General features: G+C 47.3%; 1 protein-coding gene across 2 annotated transcripts in view; it reads left to right on the top strand.

The window, feature by feature from the left end:
* Rasgrf1 (Ras protein specific guanine nucleotide releasing factor 1) overlaps positions 1-15138 on the top strand; it is a 106745-nt gene extending 91607 nt beyond the window's left edge. For both annotated transcript variants that reach the window (XM_050157300.1, XM_050157301.1), the window contains 5 exons: positions 1982-2179; positions 6143-6222; positions 9271-9388; positions 10374-10442; positions 14701-15138. In XM_050157300.1, coding sequence (XP_050013257.1) covers positions 1982-2179; positions 6143-6222; positions 9271-9388; positions 10374-10442; positions 14701-14793 — 558 coding nt within the window. In that variant the 3' untranslated portion in view covers positions 14794-15138. The remainder of the gene's footprint in view (positions 1-1981; positions 2180-6142; positions 6223-9270; positions 9389-10373; positions 10443-14700) is intronic.
* Positions 15139-16001: the final 863 nt, after the last annotated feature.

The following is a 16001-nucleotide window of genomic DNA, read 5'->3' as shown; positions in this document are numbered from 1 at the left end:
TCCCCTTCTAACTTCAGTAGTTAGTTCTCCAGAAGTACATACTAAAGTTCAACGTCCCAGGCAACAAGATGTTATCAGTGAGAAAACCTGTCACCAAGGCTGATAACCCAAGTTTCATGCCTGGAACCCACAAGGGGGAAGGAGAGAACCCTTCCCTCAAGTTGTTCTCACATGCACTGTGGAGTGTCACCCACCCTCCGGCAAGCACACATACACCCAAAATAATAAACAGGTGTAGCAAGTTCACATTCAACATCCCTCCTTGGCATCCATGCCACAGCAAGTACTTTAAGAGAAGGCTTCTTGGTGGTGCAACTCTCCTTGTTTATACGTAACAGCCTCTTAACACCTTTATTCTTTCAATAACTGAAGCACAATTAATAAAAACTCAGAGACAGATATTGGGGTTCAACTTGAAGACCAGAAAAGCCAAGCCGACAGCCACTGGCTCTTATTTTGACCTCAGTCTGAAAATGGCGATCCTGCCTCCAGGAAACCTAAGAAAGATTTTGAGAGTGAGAGCTGTCTCCTCCCGTTTAATAATCTTCTCTAGTTCTGGGATTAAGGGCGTGCAACACTACTGCCTGGTTTCTATGGCAACCTAGTGTGGCTACTGGGATTAAAGATCTGTGTCATTGTGACTACTGGGATTAAAGATGTCTGTCATTGCGGCTACTGGGATTAAAGACGTGTGTCTTTGCTGCCTGGTCTGTAAGGCTGGCCAGTGTGACTGTTTTACTTTTTCTGATCTTCAGATAAGCTTTATTTATGAAAGTACAAATGAAATGCCACTATAAATAACAAGTCATCATGTCTTTTATTCTTTATAAGATTTTTTAGAATTCATTTTTGACTAGCATACAAAGAAATGAGTTTCATTGTGATGCTTTCATACATGTATATTTATGTATTATTATACTTCATTACTTTTTTATTTTAAAATATTATAGATTCAAGGCAATGTGCAAGGAAGTGGATGTTTCCTGCCTTCCCAGCTCCTTGCAGTTCGAGTTCCCCAATGTCTAGGCCCCAGCTTCCTCCCTGTTAACCACGCCAGTTCTAACTCCATGTGATTTGTTTGTGTGGTTGTGATTGCTGGCAGGGTGCAGGATTCCAGGGAGGTCTGGCCGACTGTATATGTAAGACCAAGTGTGTGTCTTCTCCAGAAGGGGACACGATGGGAAGTTCCCTCAAAGCTGGGCTTTTTGTAATACAGTTTATTCTTCCAGATGAACTTTGAATCACTCCGTTAGGTTCCAAAGCAATTTCCACTGAGTGTTTAATTGGTTTACATTGAGCTCAGGGTTATGAACACATGGTACTTATACTACCATTTGGTAATATGATCTCTTTATCTGTTATTGAAGCCTTTTACATCTTTTGGTAACCTTTTTCTCCCATACAACAACCTATGTTGTTTTCATTAACTTAAGTTCCAAGGAATTCAGATTTCTTATTTTGGTCATGAAATCTTTGTCATTATATTTTTTTCTTGTTTGTTTTTATTTTATTTTATTGGGATTTACATGTAGCTCAGGCTGGCCTCAGACATGGGCATCCTCCTGCCTCTCCCTCCCAAGTGCTGGGATTACAGGTACATGCCACCATACTCAGCTTCATTGTGTTTTTTAATTGACAATTGCTAATTTATAGGAAAATGTCTCCTTTTTGTATTAAGCATTTGTTTTGTTTTGTTTTGTTTTGTTTTTTTTTTTTGGATTTCGAGACAGGGTTTCTCTGTAGCTTTTGTAGACCAGGCTGGCCTCAAACTCACAGAGATCCGCCTGCCTCTGCCTCCCAAATGCTGGGATTAAAGGCGTGCGCCACCACCGCCCGGTTTAAGCATTTGTTTTGATAGTTTTCTACTTTATTGTTTTGGGGACTCTTAACAAGAAATTGTGTCTGTAAATAACATTGATATATTATCTTTACAATATTTATTCCTCTTACTTTTTTCCTGTCTTATTGCATTGGCTTAAAGATCAGTAACTTGATTGCTTCAGAAATTATCCGAAATGAAGATATCAATGCAAGGGTGAGCACCATTGAGAAGTGGGTAGCTGTGGCTGACATATGCCGCTGCCTGCACAACTACAATGCCGTGCTGGAGATCACCTCCTCCATGAACCGCAGTGCAATCTTCCGACTCAAAAAGACGTGGCTCAAAGTTTCTAAGCAGGTGCGGGCAGGAAGCTGGCACTGCTACCAGATGGGCCTGGGCTGGGGTTGGGGGCAGGGAGACTGGAATCTCTGGGCGTGAGCAAAGGACTGAGGTGAGGATCCAGATTTCCAGGAAAATTGATGTGGCAGTGGACCTGGGGGGACTTCAGTTCCTACTTGGGCAGCTAAGACTCCACAGTGGGAGCTGTAAGGCAGCGACTATTGGTAGCAGCACTCTTCTTGGTATGGGATAAGAATAATGACCTCATAAAGCTCTGAAAAGGCATAAGCTGAAACTTCTTTGGGATGAAGTTCTGCACGCTAGAGCCTTGGGGGACAGCTCAAAAGGAGAGCTCTCCTTAGCAGAACACACTCTGAGACACTTCAGCACTTCCTTGGTGAACTTGGTGGGTGCCCCAACCCTGGTTTAAGTGCCTGCACGAGGATAGACAAGCCCCACCAGAGACAGGGAAACCTCTAAAGGCACCTATGATGTGACAGTGGTATCAGTGGTCTTTCAGTGAGAGAGTCTTGCAGGACCCAGCACTGCCAAGAAGCCTGTCTTCAGCACCCTAGATTTGCGCTCTGTATCCCCTTCATTTTTCTCTTCCTCGCCTGTCTCTCGTTATCTTCCCTGAGCCAGGAGCAGGTAGTCATCTTACCCACTAACAGGCATCAGCTCCGCAAATCTTCCTACACAGATAAGCAGCCAGTCCAGGAAAGTTCTGGGATGTCATTCCTCTGTCCTTCTCTGCTCTCCAGACACTCAAGCCCCTGAGGACAGCTGAGCTGTTGAGTCTCTAGGACCACCCCATTACACCTCAGGGAGGCTGAGCCTCTTCCTTACTGGCACTTTGGGTGCCCAGGATTAGGGCCATGGGAGATGTCTTTAATATTAGCAATTCCAGAAAAGAATAGAAGCTGGGAGCTTTAGGGACTACTGGCCACACAGGCACATACTGTCATGAACTGAAGTCAGAGGAGGAGCAGAAAAAAAAAAAGCCCCACATCTTCTGAGTCCATCCATATGGATTGCCAGGATTTAGACAAGGTTATAGGGAGTCCATTCCAGTTTACTCTCTTACTCCTCCCTCCTTGCACTGTTGGATGATGGCAGTCTTCCCAGGGACCCTCCAGACTAGATCCCTGCCCTACTAGACTCTTCCTAGAATGCACAGGCTCTATTTCTTGGCCACATTCTTCGGTGTCATTCTCCTCATGGAGTTGAGGGGGATGGGGACACACCATGGCCATTCGGAAATCTTTCGTTCTCTTCCAAGAACAGTCTAAAACAAAAGCAGTCCATGTGTGTGGCCCGGCCTGCAATCTAGAGCACCATTCAGATCCAGGAACCAGCAGGTCTGGTCTAATAAAAGTCAAAGATGCCCGTGGCAACAACTTTAGATGGTAGACTGAACCGGCTGACTCGGCCAGCCCTCCAGACGTTTCCAGCCTGTCAAGTAGTTATGCATCTGCCCTGTGCTTGGCTCCGATGGATTCTGGAAAAAACAAAGCCAACCCCGTTATCTCTTCTCTGCAGGCAGCCGGTGGACTCTTGTGATGCACCAAGATGGCCACATTCCCTGAAACACAGTCTTGTTTTCATTGCTTTCTTCGGGGTGTCAGCCCAATTCAGTAAAACATGACATCAAATCCAGTCCGGCTCTACAGGAGGGTCAAATGTACCTTGAAATTTTTTGTTCCTCTTTTCTAATTTCAGCTCCTTTACCCGTCATCTTTCAAACCATCTCTGTCCATTGGGGAGGTGTCTGGTGTGGCAGCAGCTATGAGTGATGTGCCCGTGGTTCGTCACCCCAGGAAGTGGTATCTGTAGGGACAAAAACCTGCTCTCGACACACAACTTGTCTTTGTCCCTTTGGGAGGAAACATTCTTCATCACTCGGTGGTTTCTGTCAGACAAGCAGGAAGGGGAGGTATTTTGGAGGCCACAGAAGCATCTTTCTTCTTGACAGGGCTCCTGACACAGGTTCTTTGCTTGATCCTGGATCCCAATGCCATATCTAAAGCTTTCCCCTTTTCTTCCCGCTAGTATATTCACACTTAGCCAGAGCACCTCAAGACCCAGGGGCTAGCCCCCCAGGGAGCGTTAGAAGGTGGAAGCCTAGGTGGCCCACCCTAGGCATATGACCTGATTTTAAAAGTGGAACACCATGGGAAAACTCCTTGATCTCACTCTATCCTGGATAGAGTGTGGCAGCCCAAAGAGGGTCTGTGTATACAGTAGGCACGGGGCTGTGGAAGGAATCAAATTGTGCCCTTCTCAGAGCTAGAGGGTTTTTCCCACACATCAGAAATAGCCTACATAGGGCCGGTGAGCTGGTTTGGTAGGTAAAGAGGACGAAGTTCAACCTGAGTTCAATACTCAGAGTAGAAGGGCTCCTGAGGCATGTCATTGACTTCCACATACACCTACAAATCACATACACACACACACACACACACACACACACACACACACACACACACACAAATAATCTGTATACATGTCCATGACCTCAAAGTATGGGTATCTCTGAAGTCAGAACTACATGACTAGACCTCGCGATCTAGCTTCTGTCTCCCCAAATCTTAACTCGTGCTTCCCTTAGGGAATATCTGAGGAATGGGCTATTGCTCTTGTGCATGCTGAGAATGGGTGACAGAGGCTGAGGAGGACCCAGATCTGGTACTAAATCCCCACATCTGACCTGAATCCATCTTGGGTCACTCCCCTGCAGATGAGTGGGCATGGAGAGGTAGTCACCTCATCCTCAGAAGGGCTGGTACAGGTAGTCACCAAGATCCTGGTAGAGATTGGCCTGGCAGTGTGGGCTTTGCCAGGGTGCTGAAAGCCAGTTCTAAAGGAAGCTTGGAGTCAGATGCCTTAGCTCGGTGAGGATTCTGTCATGGCTCTGACATCAGGTCAGAGTGCATTTGTGCTTTGAGCAGGGTCAATCTAACAGCAATGTTCCCTCTCCTTATAGCTAAGGAACCAAACAGTCGATGTCTCTGTCCTCTCTTCCCCTCAGAGGGTACACAGGGGACATCCATCAGCATGAACACTTACACTGTCATCTTCTACGACTGCACACACCATGGCCTGTGACTGTGTCCCTCTAGGGACGATGAGAACTCCCAGTCTTGTGATGCCTGGCTGCCCTCAGCATGGTTTCTCAGCTGCATTCTGGATTATGAAGGCCATATCTGGAAAGGAAAAACTTTCCTCATGCCCTTCTATAAATGAGGGCACTGAGGGCCTCAAAGAGACATCCCATAGACCGGACAGAGAAAGGAGCACAGAGACAGACCCAGGGCAGTCCCTGCCAGACAAACCCAGCTGCCCATCCTCTGCCCTGCTTTCATGCAGCCCAGGTCTGGCTGATCACTGCACATACCCTTGGCCAAGGGTTCCATCCTTTCCATCCTTTCCTGGATAATCAGCTGCTCTGCCACCCTTTTCCTCAGTTCTTGACCACTGATGATGCTCCTGGTCCATCAAAGCAAAGGTGTGAAAAAGTGATCAGATCCATTCAGTCCAGCTCGTGGGAAAATCCTAAAGGCTGACATATAGCTCGGTGGAGGACACTTGCTTCATATGTCAGAATCCCGGGTTCAGTTCCCAGGACCGAAAAATGCAATCATGAATATAAAAACTCTAACTTAGATATTCCCTGCTCTAAGTGCAGGCTCCCTCAAGTCATCCACCTAGTCCTCATAAACCATCATTCTCAGGATGGCACCAGTCTCCAGGGTCATTACTCTCTTCGGTGCTCTAGGAGATGTGTGTGAAGAGGGGAACATAGGGCAGGGATTAAGCCTGAGTCCTAAAGAGATCACAGGTGAGACTACCAGGCACAGAGAGTCCCCAGATCCAAATGTGGCCTGGAGCCCTCAGGTCAGCATGTTGGATCACGGGCCAGAGCCTGGGGCTTGGGGCCTGGATGTGTGTTGAATGTTAGTAAATGCTTCTGGTTCCTTCTAGACGAAAGCTTTGATTGACAAACTCCAAAAGCTTGTGTCATCAGAGGGCAGATTTAAGAACCTCAGAGAAGCCCTGAAAAAGTAAGTGCTGCTTCTTCCTTGTGGGTCTAAAATTGTAGAGCGTGTTACAAAGGCGTCTCCTCTCCACATCCAGTCAGAGCAGGAGATCTGCCAGCCCCTCTGCCTGCCCATGAGACCCATAGACTCATCAGATCCCGGCACCGGGTCAGCCTTGCCCTCCATTCTTTACCAGGGAAATGCCAGAGCACCGATCTGTGCTTGGCCAGAGTTGGTGCCAGATTTCTTATTTCTTAAATATGATTTTCCATTTTAATAATCCCAATAACCGGCATGTCCAGTCGGTTTATTTAATGTGGTTGTGTTTCTTGTTCACGAGGAGAAATAGCCATCAAAATGAGTGCGTGCGTGATTGACAGCTGCATCTTCGAATCAAAGACATACATTTTACCGACAGTTGGTAACACAATTGCCGATGCATTGTGGGATTTCTAGGTACACCCTGGCCTCAACCCATGGGATGCTAATGACTCGAAGGCAGCTCTTTCCATCCTGTCTTCCTAGACAAAAGACAGAGACCTAGGGGCCATGCCAAGGTGATGTGACCATGGCATTAGAACCTGGGACTTGGCCTGAGCTGGCTTCCAAGACCAGTACTTTGCTGTGTGCCTTGGGCACTGTCTTATGAGGTTCAGGTACCTCTGACAAGAAAGCCATGACTCAGATCACTTTGGACGCACATTCATGAGATACGGGCTCTAAAAAGACAAAACTGCTTTTATTGCTTTCTTCAGGCTTCCATACTAGGCCCCACCCCCATTTGTCCCTGTCTCTGCTGGCTGACTTCTCAATGGACTTTGGAGATGCTGGGTCCCTGTAGCTTTCAGGAATACTCTCCTCCCTTCCATAAGGGGCCTCTTGACCACAGCCAATAAGAGCCGCAATGGAGGTCACCGCTCATAGTCACGGGACAGCCAACACCTCCAGCCCTTGACATTGGCTGGGATGCCCTGCTCACTCGTCTTCCCAGACAGCCTCTCTTGCCTCCTCTTCTTGTTTTCTTCCCGCCCTACTTCTTGTCCATCCTTCACTAGCTCAGTGTGCCATCGCCTTGACCATCTCCACTTTGTTTATGTCCTCAGACAGATGTTGAACCCATCTGTGCTGTCCGGCCGTCTCTCCTCCGCCCGGGCTCCCAGGAGCCCCTGTGGACTGTGCTTGTCTGGAGCTGCCCCACTGTGCATTCACCAACTGTCCGTCTGCCTCTGGGCGTTGCTCCATCTGCCTCCTTCACACGGCTTCCTCATCCACCGCAGCCACTACTGCTACCTAACTGTCTCCGTGGCTCCCATTCTGTCTGAGTCCCTCTCCTGACTGTCTTCCCTTTCAGGTCATCTGTATGCCTGTGTAAGTGCCTCCCCTAGAACCCTCTGCTACCTGTAGCACAGGGCAGAAGGCTTAGGGGCTTTCTGGGTACCAAGATTTTTATGTAAGGCCGATCTGCCCTGTAGAGATGGAGAACAAACCATGTCCAATGATGCTGGGGAGTCTGTTTCAGCAGAAAAGGGCCAGACATCAGAAGATAATTGACAACAGTCTCTAGGCAGAAATAGTGACACACCCAGAGTCCTGCAGTGGCTCTCCTGTGAGGGTCTTCAGCCCGTTTCAGTTGTCCCTGGAATCTTTTTCAGCCTGTTGTCACTGGGCTCTTAGTCTGAACTCTCCTCAGCTTTCTGGTCCTAGTGGTCTTCATCAAAAGGACACAGGAAGGGTTCACAGGGCAGTGAAGAAGATATAGAGAGTTCATTGCAGAGCTTAAGATACATGTTCAAGAGATGAGAGTGAGCAGTAGCCAAAGGGACCAGTGTAATGACCTGCATGGTTAGGTTGGCTTTGCACTTTCTAAAAGATCTCTGGAACAGTTTCCTGAAAAGCATTTTCCTGTCCAAGTGACTGACAGGCCCATTTGGATTAACTCTTAAGAGTGGGACAATGCTGTACCATTGTTTGAGAGCAATCTTACTAGATAGTTATCTGTTGAATGACCACTTATTGATGGCAGCTTAGAATGTCATATCTTGGCCCGGGAACATAACTCAGTTGGTAGAGTGCTTACTTTAACTTTCAAGAAGTACCGGGTTCGATGTCCAACCCCACATAAAGTCAGGTGTGATGGTCAGAACAGCCAAGGTTATTTAGAGAGACCCACTTTCAAAAAAGCTTTTAAAAACAACAATAAAAATCGGATGTGACGGTACACGCCTTTAACCCCAGCACCGGTGGGGGGAGCCAAGGGGGATGGAGACAGGAGGCCTAGTTCAAGGTCTATACCGCATTTTCCTCCAGCATGGCAGGAGTGTCAAGTAGCCTGAGGAACAGTTCCTCTAGCATCTCTGTGCTGAGAGGAAGTTACAGACCACTATCTCAAGCGTCCCCTAAAGATGCAGAAGGGAGGATAATGGTGGCTTACTCCATCACCAACCCCAACTCCCCTGCACCCTCCCAAGGCACCAAAAAAGCTGCTATAGTACAGGCTACAAATGCCTGCTCAGAGCCACACATCAGAGGCCTGGTCCATCACAACAGGGTCTCAGCTCTTTTAACCATAGACCCTGAGAATCACCCACCCTTCCCCAGAAGGTACTTCCAGGAAGGTGGCCCCTAAACCTAGGTGGTAAGAGGACAGGTGTTAGAGAGGCTACACTGTGTGGCTGCTGGAACCTGGGTGGGGGTGGCCCAGCCTTCCCAGAAGTTCCTGAGCACAGAGTAACGGTGGGGAGGGGGGACCAGTGACCTGGGATGAGACTGGGAACAGCTGGGGAGCTCCATTGCACAGACATCAGAGAAGCGAAGAAAGGCATTCTGGGTCGCAGAAGGAGGAGACACAAGTAAGATTCCCTTCCCCCAGCCAGTGTGAGGGTCCAGGCAGCTCCACACTATCCCACCCTCCAGCCTGGCTAGCAGTCTAAGTCTGGATGTGCCCTATGAGTCTCCGTAACTAGAAATCCCGTTGCCTCTAGACAGGCAGAATTTGCATGCAGGGTGTTCTGTTCTTAGCAGAAGTTCTTTTCCTTAAGTGAAAATTTTTTGTGGATGCCATTTGTTTCCAAGTTGTGACCCACCCTGTGTCCCTTACCTGGGGATGTACCTCACTGACTTGGCCTTCATCGAGGAGGGGACACCCAATTACACAGAGGACGGCCTGGTCAACTTCTCCAAGATGAGGATGGTATGTTTCCCTGGGTGAACAGGGGGCACAACTCCCGACTGAGCCACCCAGACCCCGCCCCAGCACAGCCTGTTCCAGGCTCATCCCGTGAAAGGTCTCCAGTAACAACCATGACTGACACTAATAGCATTAGCCCTGTGTCCCCTGCCTTTCCCACTTTAGCCCAGCACCCCTCCCTACAGGGGAGGATGGGTGAGGTCAAGAGACCAGCTCAAGGCTCCCACGCGGGTTAAAAGAAGAGCTGGTTCTGAATGTTGGTTCTGACCCCCAGAGCACACAGCTTTCCTAACAGCCTACCCTTTAATGTTCGTTTGCAGAAATGCTTGTTTAACATAACTAAAGAAAAATCATTCTGTAACAACAACTAAGAGAGCAAGTTTCAAATCCGCTCCTAAAGATTCAGAACATGGGGATAGGAGGACCCAAGGAGACCACTTTGAGCAGGCACAAGACTTCCGGTCATCCATGTCTCTCTCACCCCAACCAGAGAGCCTCTGTTTGCACCCACTCTGTAAAATGGGCTTGCACATTAATAAAAAGCAAGTCTTCCAAACGTAAATGAGAAGCTCCATGTTGGTGATGGAGGGAAGTCCTTATGTTTCGCATCCAGGCACAAACACATTAGACACCCACAAGCCTTTCACTTTGACTGGCAGCTAGGGTTTAGTTGTAGTGGTGTTGGGAAGCCTGTGACCCTGACTGAGGGAGTTCTCTTTATCAAGCATGGGCACGTGCTCAGTGTGCGAGTATGTGTGCATGCACGCACGTGCACACACAAACACATACACACACCATGCACACATATACATTATCACAGATATCCCAACGGACAGGTTTCACTTCAGAAGCAGGGGCTGGTGTAAAGAAAGCCAGTGGAGTTTTTCAGGAGGGAGTGTGACTTCAGACATAGCTACCGATGACCCTTTTCATCGACAAGGCAGCACGAGAGAGCAGACTATTCTAAAACACCCCTGCCTTCCCGCAGATTTCCCATATTATCCGAGAAATTCGCCAGTTTCAACAGACTGCCTACAAAATCGAACACCAGGCAAAGGTAAGAGGGCAACACTTGGGATCTCTCCTCTCCTTCACAGTGCTGCTGTCTGCACAGGCTTCTGCCCTTTCCTGGAACACCTCTCCTCATGCCTTCCAGGATCCTAATGGTCCAGCGTAAAATGTCATACCCTTACAGAAACCACCCCGTTCCTCTTCCCTGGCCAGAGGCAAGCTGGTCCTTGCTTGTGATTCTTGCCTGATTTGACATCTCACAGGGTGTCTAGAACAATGTCTGCTCTCCCACAGGGTTAGAGACAGGGCTCTAAACATCCCCAATGCTTGGTTGGTTAGCTGTGGTTTTGCTTAGTTTGTGTTTTATAGGGTGTGTGTGTGTGTGTGTGTGTGTGTGTGTGTGTGTGTGTGTTCAGATACACATGTACCATAGAGCCTGAGGAAGTAAGAGCACAACTTGTAGAAGTCAGTTTTCTCCTGCCAGGGATTGAATTTAGATCCCCAGGCTTGGCCGCAAGTGCTTTACCAGCTGAGCCATCTTGTTGGTTCATGATTGATATTTTCCAAAATCTCATATAGCCCAGGCTAGTCTCGGACTCACTATGTAGCCAAAGACGCCCTTGAACTTGTCATCTTTCAGCCATTTTCCAGGGGCTGGGAACACAAGCTTGCATCTCTACGCTCCTGTTCTTTGGTGCTTGAGATCAAACCAGCACTTTGCAGATGGTAGGCAGGAAACCGAGCCATAGCCCAGCCCCAAACACTTCTAGTTTTGAAAAGCACTGTGCCTCAAAGTCCCAGAAGTCACAGGTTTTCCTTCCAAAGATGAGGGTATCCTGCTTCTCAAGTCTGTATCTGGACAGTTCATAAACACCACACATTTTTCTCTACCACAGTATCTGCTATCCCTGCTCAGCATCATCTTGTTTTCCTTGGTGTCTGCAGCCACTCCTTTCAGAGACAGACTGGCCTTATTCTCGCTTAAAGCTGCAGGAAACCCATTCCTCTCACTAATCCTTTATGTGGATGCACATCTACCTCACTCTAGTCTTTCTCTGCTACAAATCAAGCCCAAAGAAATAGCTTGTGTTGGAGCTGGGGGTGTGACTCAGATGTTGAAGTACTTGCCTAGCATGTGTGGTGCCCTGGGTTCAATTCCCAGCATAAAACCAGGCATAGTGGTCCGGGCCTGAAACCCCAGCACTTGAGAGGTGAAAGCAGAAATATCAGAAGTTGCAGGTCATTCTCGGTTACATAGCAAATTTGGGACCAGCCTGGAATACCTGAAACCTTGTCTCAAAAAAAAAAAAAAAAAAAAAAAAGGTTGCTGGGTATGGTGATGGACACCTTTAATCCCAGCACTTGGGAGGCAGAGGCAGGTGAATCTCTGAGTTCAAGGCCAACCTGTTCTACATAGTGAGTTCCAGGACAGCCAGAGCTACGTAAAAGAGAGACCCTGTCTCAAAAAAACAACAAAAGTTAATTCTGTGCCATGTTCTGTTCTGCCACGTTGAGAAGATCCGTGAATAATTACCTGGGCCACTTGCATGTTGCTCTTTGTCCACCCAATAGACACACATTCACTGAATGAGTTCTGTGCTCCCAGCTATCTCAAGCCACAAGGCACAGTGTACAAAATAGATAGGCCCTTGGTCCTCATGAGCATGTACTCTGGAGGGAAAGAGACAAAGAAGTAAAAACCACAGTACGACAGTCACACTCAGTGGTGGAAAGCTCGCTTAACATGATGGAGGCCGTGAGGTTCCAACCCCACAGAGTGCAACGAAAAGAAAAACTAAATGAAACCCACGCACACACACAATATTACTCTAGATTAAAGGAGATTAAAACACATGACATCTAAATTCAGTGTATGAAGGTTGATTAGACCCCAGGCTTAAAAACGCTATGGGGGCTAGCAAGGTGGCTACGCACGCCTAACAACCCAGTTTGATCCCCAGAACCCACAAAGAAAGAACTGACTCTCAAAACTGTCCTCTGATTTCTACATGCACCCCACAGCACATGAATGCCCCCCACACACAACACATATACACCCATAATAATAATATAAAAATATTTGAAAGGCACTCGAAATTTAAATATGACTTGTATATTGGATAACACTAGTCTCCAGCGCACGTGCGCGGGCACACACACACACACAGACACACACACACACACAAACACACACACACACACCAGCCCAAAAATGTCTGTGTAGTCTGTCAGTTACTTTTATTTATTTTTTTATTTTTTTAATTGAAGACAAGATCTCCTATGAAGTCCTGGCTGGCCAGGAGCTCAATATGTAGACTCAATATGTACACTAGCCTGGCCTTGAACTCAAAGAGCTTGACCTTCCTCTGCCTCCCACCATATTTAGCACTTTTTAAAAAGTGTCTTCTGAGAGCCAGGATTGCCTTCATGTATGCTAGGCAAAAACTCTACCAACTGAGCTATATCCCCAGCCACACATCATTGAGGAGGGGGGAGGGGAGGGGAGGAAGAGGAGGAGGAGGAGGAGGAGGAAGAAGAAGAAGAAGAAGAAGAAGAAGAAGAAGAAGAAGAAGAAGAAGAAGAAGAAGAAGAAGAAGAAGAAGAAGAAGAAGAAGAAGAAAGAAGACATAACTATCCACTTAAATTTAGCAGTGTTGGAGGAGCTTTGTTAGTGCATCACACACTATATTTAAAAAGCACTGTAGTGCTAACATGGCCCCTGGAAAGTCCCAGAAGTTCCCAACAAAATATCAGGGCTCTTTTCTGTCTCCTGCCGCTACTCTAACCTTCTCTCAAGCTCTGATGTCCAAGATGTATGAACACCACTGCTCTTCCAACTCCCTGAGTGGCTCGGCCTGATGGATTTGTCAGCAGTCTCCAGCTCAAGGAAAACAGGGAAATGAACTTTGTGCTCCCCTGGAAAGGCCTGGTCAGTCTGCTTTGGGAGCTGAGTGCTTTGATATAGTCCAGAGAGAACCCTTTCTATGGAGCTACCGGCTAGGGCTAAAAGTCTAGTTCATTTCCTACAGTCATACATCACCATGTCTTTACCTGCAGGGCTGGGTGAACCTAGACTCTGACATCTGAGGTCATCTTCCTAGAGGTACAGGGTGTGAGCTGTCAATCAGACATAGCAATAATTTCATCTGTTCCTGTCAATCAGCATCCAGCTGCTTCTGACCTTCCTGGAGACAGTCTCAGTTCCCCAAGGCAAAAGCCACGGGCTTCATCTCCCCTCAGCAGCTACCACTGGACTGTCAAGCACAGAACACAGGTGTCATTCCTTTCCCTTCTTGCTCTTGGTTTCTGTGGAGAAAGGCACATTTGGCTCCAGACTGACAAACACATGAACCTTGGGTCCAGAGAATTTTTGTAAGGTCAGAGCTCTGGCCTCTCATTGAGTGTGCAGGGACTCAGCAAAGGACTGAGACTCAAGAGGAGAGCGGATAGTCAGGAGGAAAGACAACGACATTTCTCAGTTTTTCATACTAACATTTATGTCAGATTCAGCCATGGGGAGCCTATGCAGATCCTCCCCCATGACAGCCCTGCTGGATGTAAACATGTACACCTGACGATTCTGGAGAACTCTTCAACCTGAAACACTGAAGGAAGTGTTAACACCCACACACCGCCGCTTAGATTAAACAATGGGCCTTTTCAGGGAGTTGTTTGCTTTGTTCAAGTCCAAAACATTTCCTCAAGAGATCAGATAAAGAAAAAGAAAGAAAGAAAAACGGAAGAAAAGCAGTCAAGAGCAATGTTTCCCACATGTGATTTACAACTATTAAGATGTTTATTAAGAGAATACAGGAACTGTGGCTATAACTCAGTAGTTCTAACCCCAGCAACACACACAAAGTAAATCTTCAAACAAAATTTAAATAGAAAAGTTAAATTAAGACAAAGCACAGCCAAATATGATGGAGCCAGCACTTGAGAAGCTGAGGCAGGGGATCCTGAGTTTGAGGCTAGAGTTAGCCTTGTTACATAGCAAGACCCTTGTGGGTGGGAGACCAAAACACTATTTCTCATAGGTGTATGTCCTGAACCTACAAAAGCATTTGGCTCCCCCCAGGCATGGTGCTATACATTTGCAGTCCCCATATTTCGCAAACTAAAACAGAAGGATGGTTTCAAGTTCAAGGCTAACCTAGGCTACATAGTGACTTCTAGACCAGTCTTAGGCTATAGACTAAGACCCTATCCCAAAAAAAGCAAAAGAGAAGAAAAATTCTTGCAAGAAACGCAGTGTCCGCAGCCTGGGACGTCCCGTAATTCTATTGTTCCTTTTCTCATTTCAGGTAACTCAGTACTTACTGGATCAATCTTTTGTAATGGATGAAGAAAGTCTCTACGAGTCTTCTCTCCGAATAGAACCAAAACTCCCCACCTGAAGCTGCCCCTAACCTGCCCCAGCTACCCCGTGGACACCTGCTATATGATATTGTACATAATCGTTTGGTTCCTCTGGATTTCTTCTTCACTATGTGCTTCTCCGAACACAATCTGTTCTTGTTCTTAGATTCCTGTAGAACCGGAATATGAATTTCTGCCCTGTCTCAGACTTTGCCCCGCCCCCTGCGGAGCCTGTTCCTTCAAACAGCTGTACACCCCGTCAGCTCCCCCAGGTCCTCACTCCAATCAGAAGAAGAGACAGAATCCACGTGACACAAGTCTCAAACTCCAGCCCTGCTTTGTCCCTCCCAGCGCAGGCCCCCGGGTTAGCTCAGGCCACCCAGGCATCCTCTCCAGCATGTTCCATGTAGTTGTTATAACTGGGTGGGGGGAGGGGGAGGAGGGAGGGGGAAGCCACACCTGCAAGTCCAGTCCTTGACACCCCTTCCTGCTGATGGTGATGCCCCATTCCAAAGCAGCTTCTTCAGCCAAAACCGCAGGTCTCAACAGTCCCCATCTGTCAAATCCCAGTAAAGCTGGCTGGAAGGGAGTCCTGTCAACTGAGAACCACGCCCCTTGCCCCAAATGCCACCACTTCTGGCACCATGCTGCCCTCTGCTCTAGGATTAACACCAGATAGCATGAAAAGCAGGCTCAGCAGAAGTGGACACGACCCTGGAACTTCTCTAGGAAAATGGAATCACTCCACCAAGTCATGGTGACTCTGGCCGACCTCTGCCCAGCCTCCGCTGGAAGTCAGGAACACAAAAAACGTCACTTCTCCTCTTTCAGCTGCCTGACAGTCACTACAAGCTTATGTTGAGATGCCCTGAGTCTGTATACTTTGTGGTAATTAGTCCCATGACGTAGAATTAGGAAATCAATAGCCGAGTGTTTTTATTGCATATACTGTAGTCCTGTCTAAATGCCTTCTAGCAGGAATATAGTGAGGTAGTGCTTATTCTGTGAATATTACCATGATTTTTTTACATTGTACAGTAGAGAGAACACTCAGAATTGGCAGGCATGCTCCATTACAGCAGACAGACAACTTTTGCTGTAAGCAATACCTAGTGGTATGAGAATTCTATTTCAAGCCCTAAAATATTTCAACTTACAGCTTGTTTGGGAAAAATTTCCATTTTTGTAAAAATATATGTTTCCTGATTACCTCTTGCTAATAAATCTATTCTATCTCAGGGTGAAC

The sequence above is a fragment of the Alexandromys fortis genome, unplaced genomic scaffold (genome assembly GCF_014885135.2).
Source record: "Alexandromys fortis isolate MF-2015 unplaced genomic scaffold, M_Fortis_MF-2015_v1.1 scaffold_85, whole genome shotgun sequence".
NCBI classification, from domain to species: domain Eukaryota; kingdom Metazoa; phylum Chordata; class Mammalia; order Rodentia; family Cricetidae; genus Alexandromys; species Alexandromys fortis.
The sequence above is the reverse complement of the archived record's forward strand: the minus strand, read 5'-3'. Positions and strand labels throughout refer to the sequence as shown.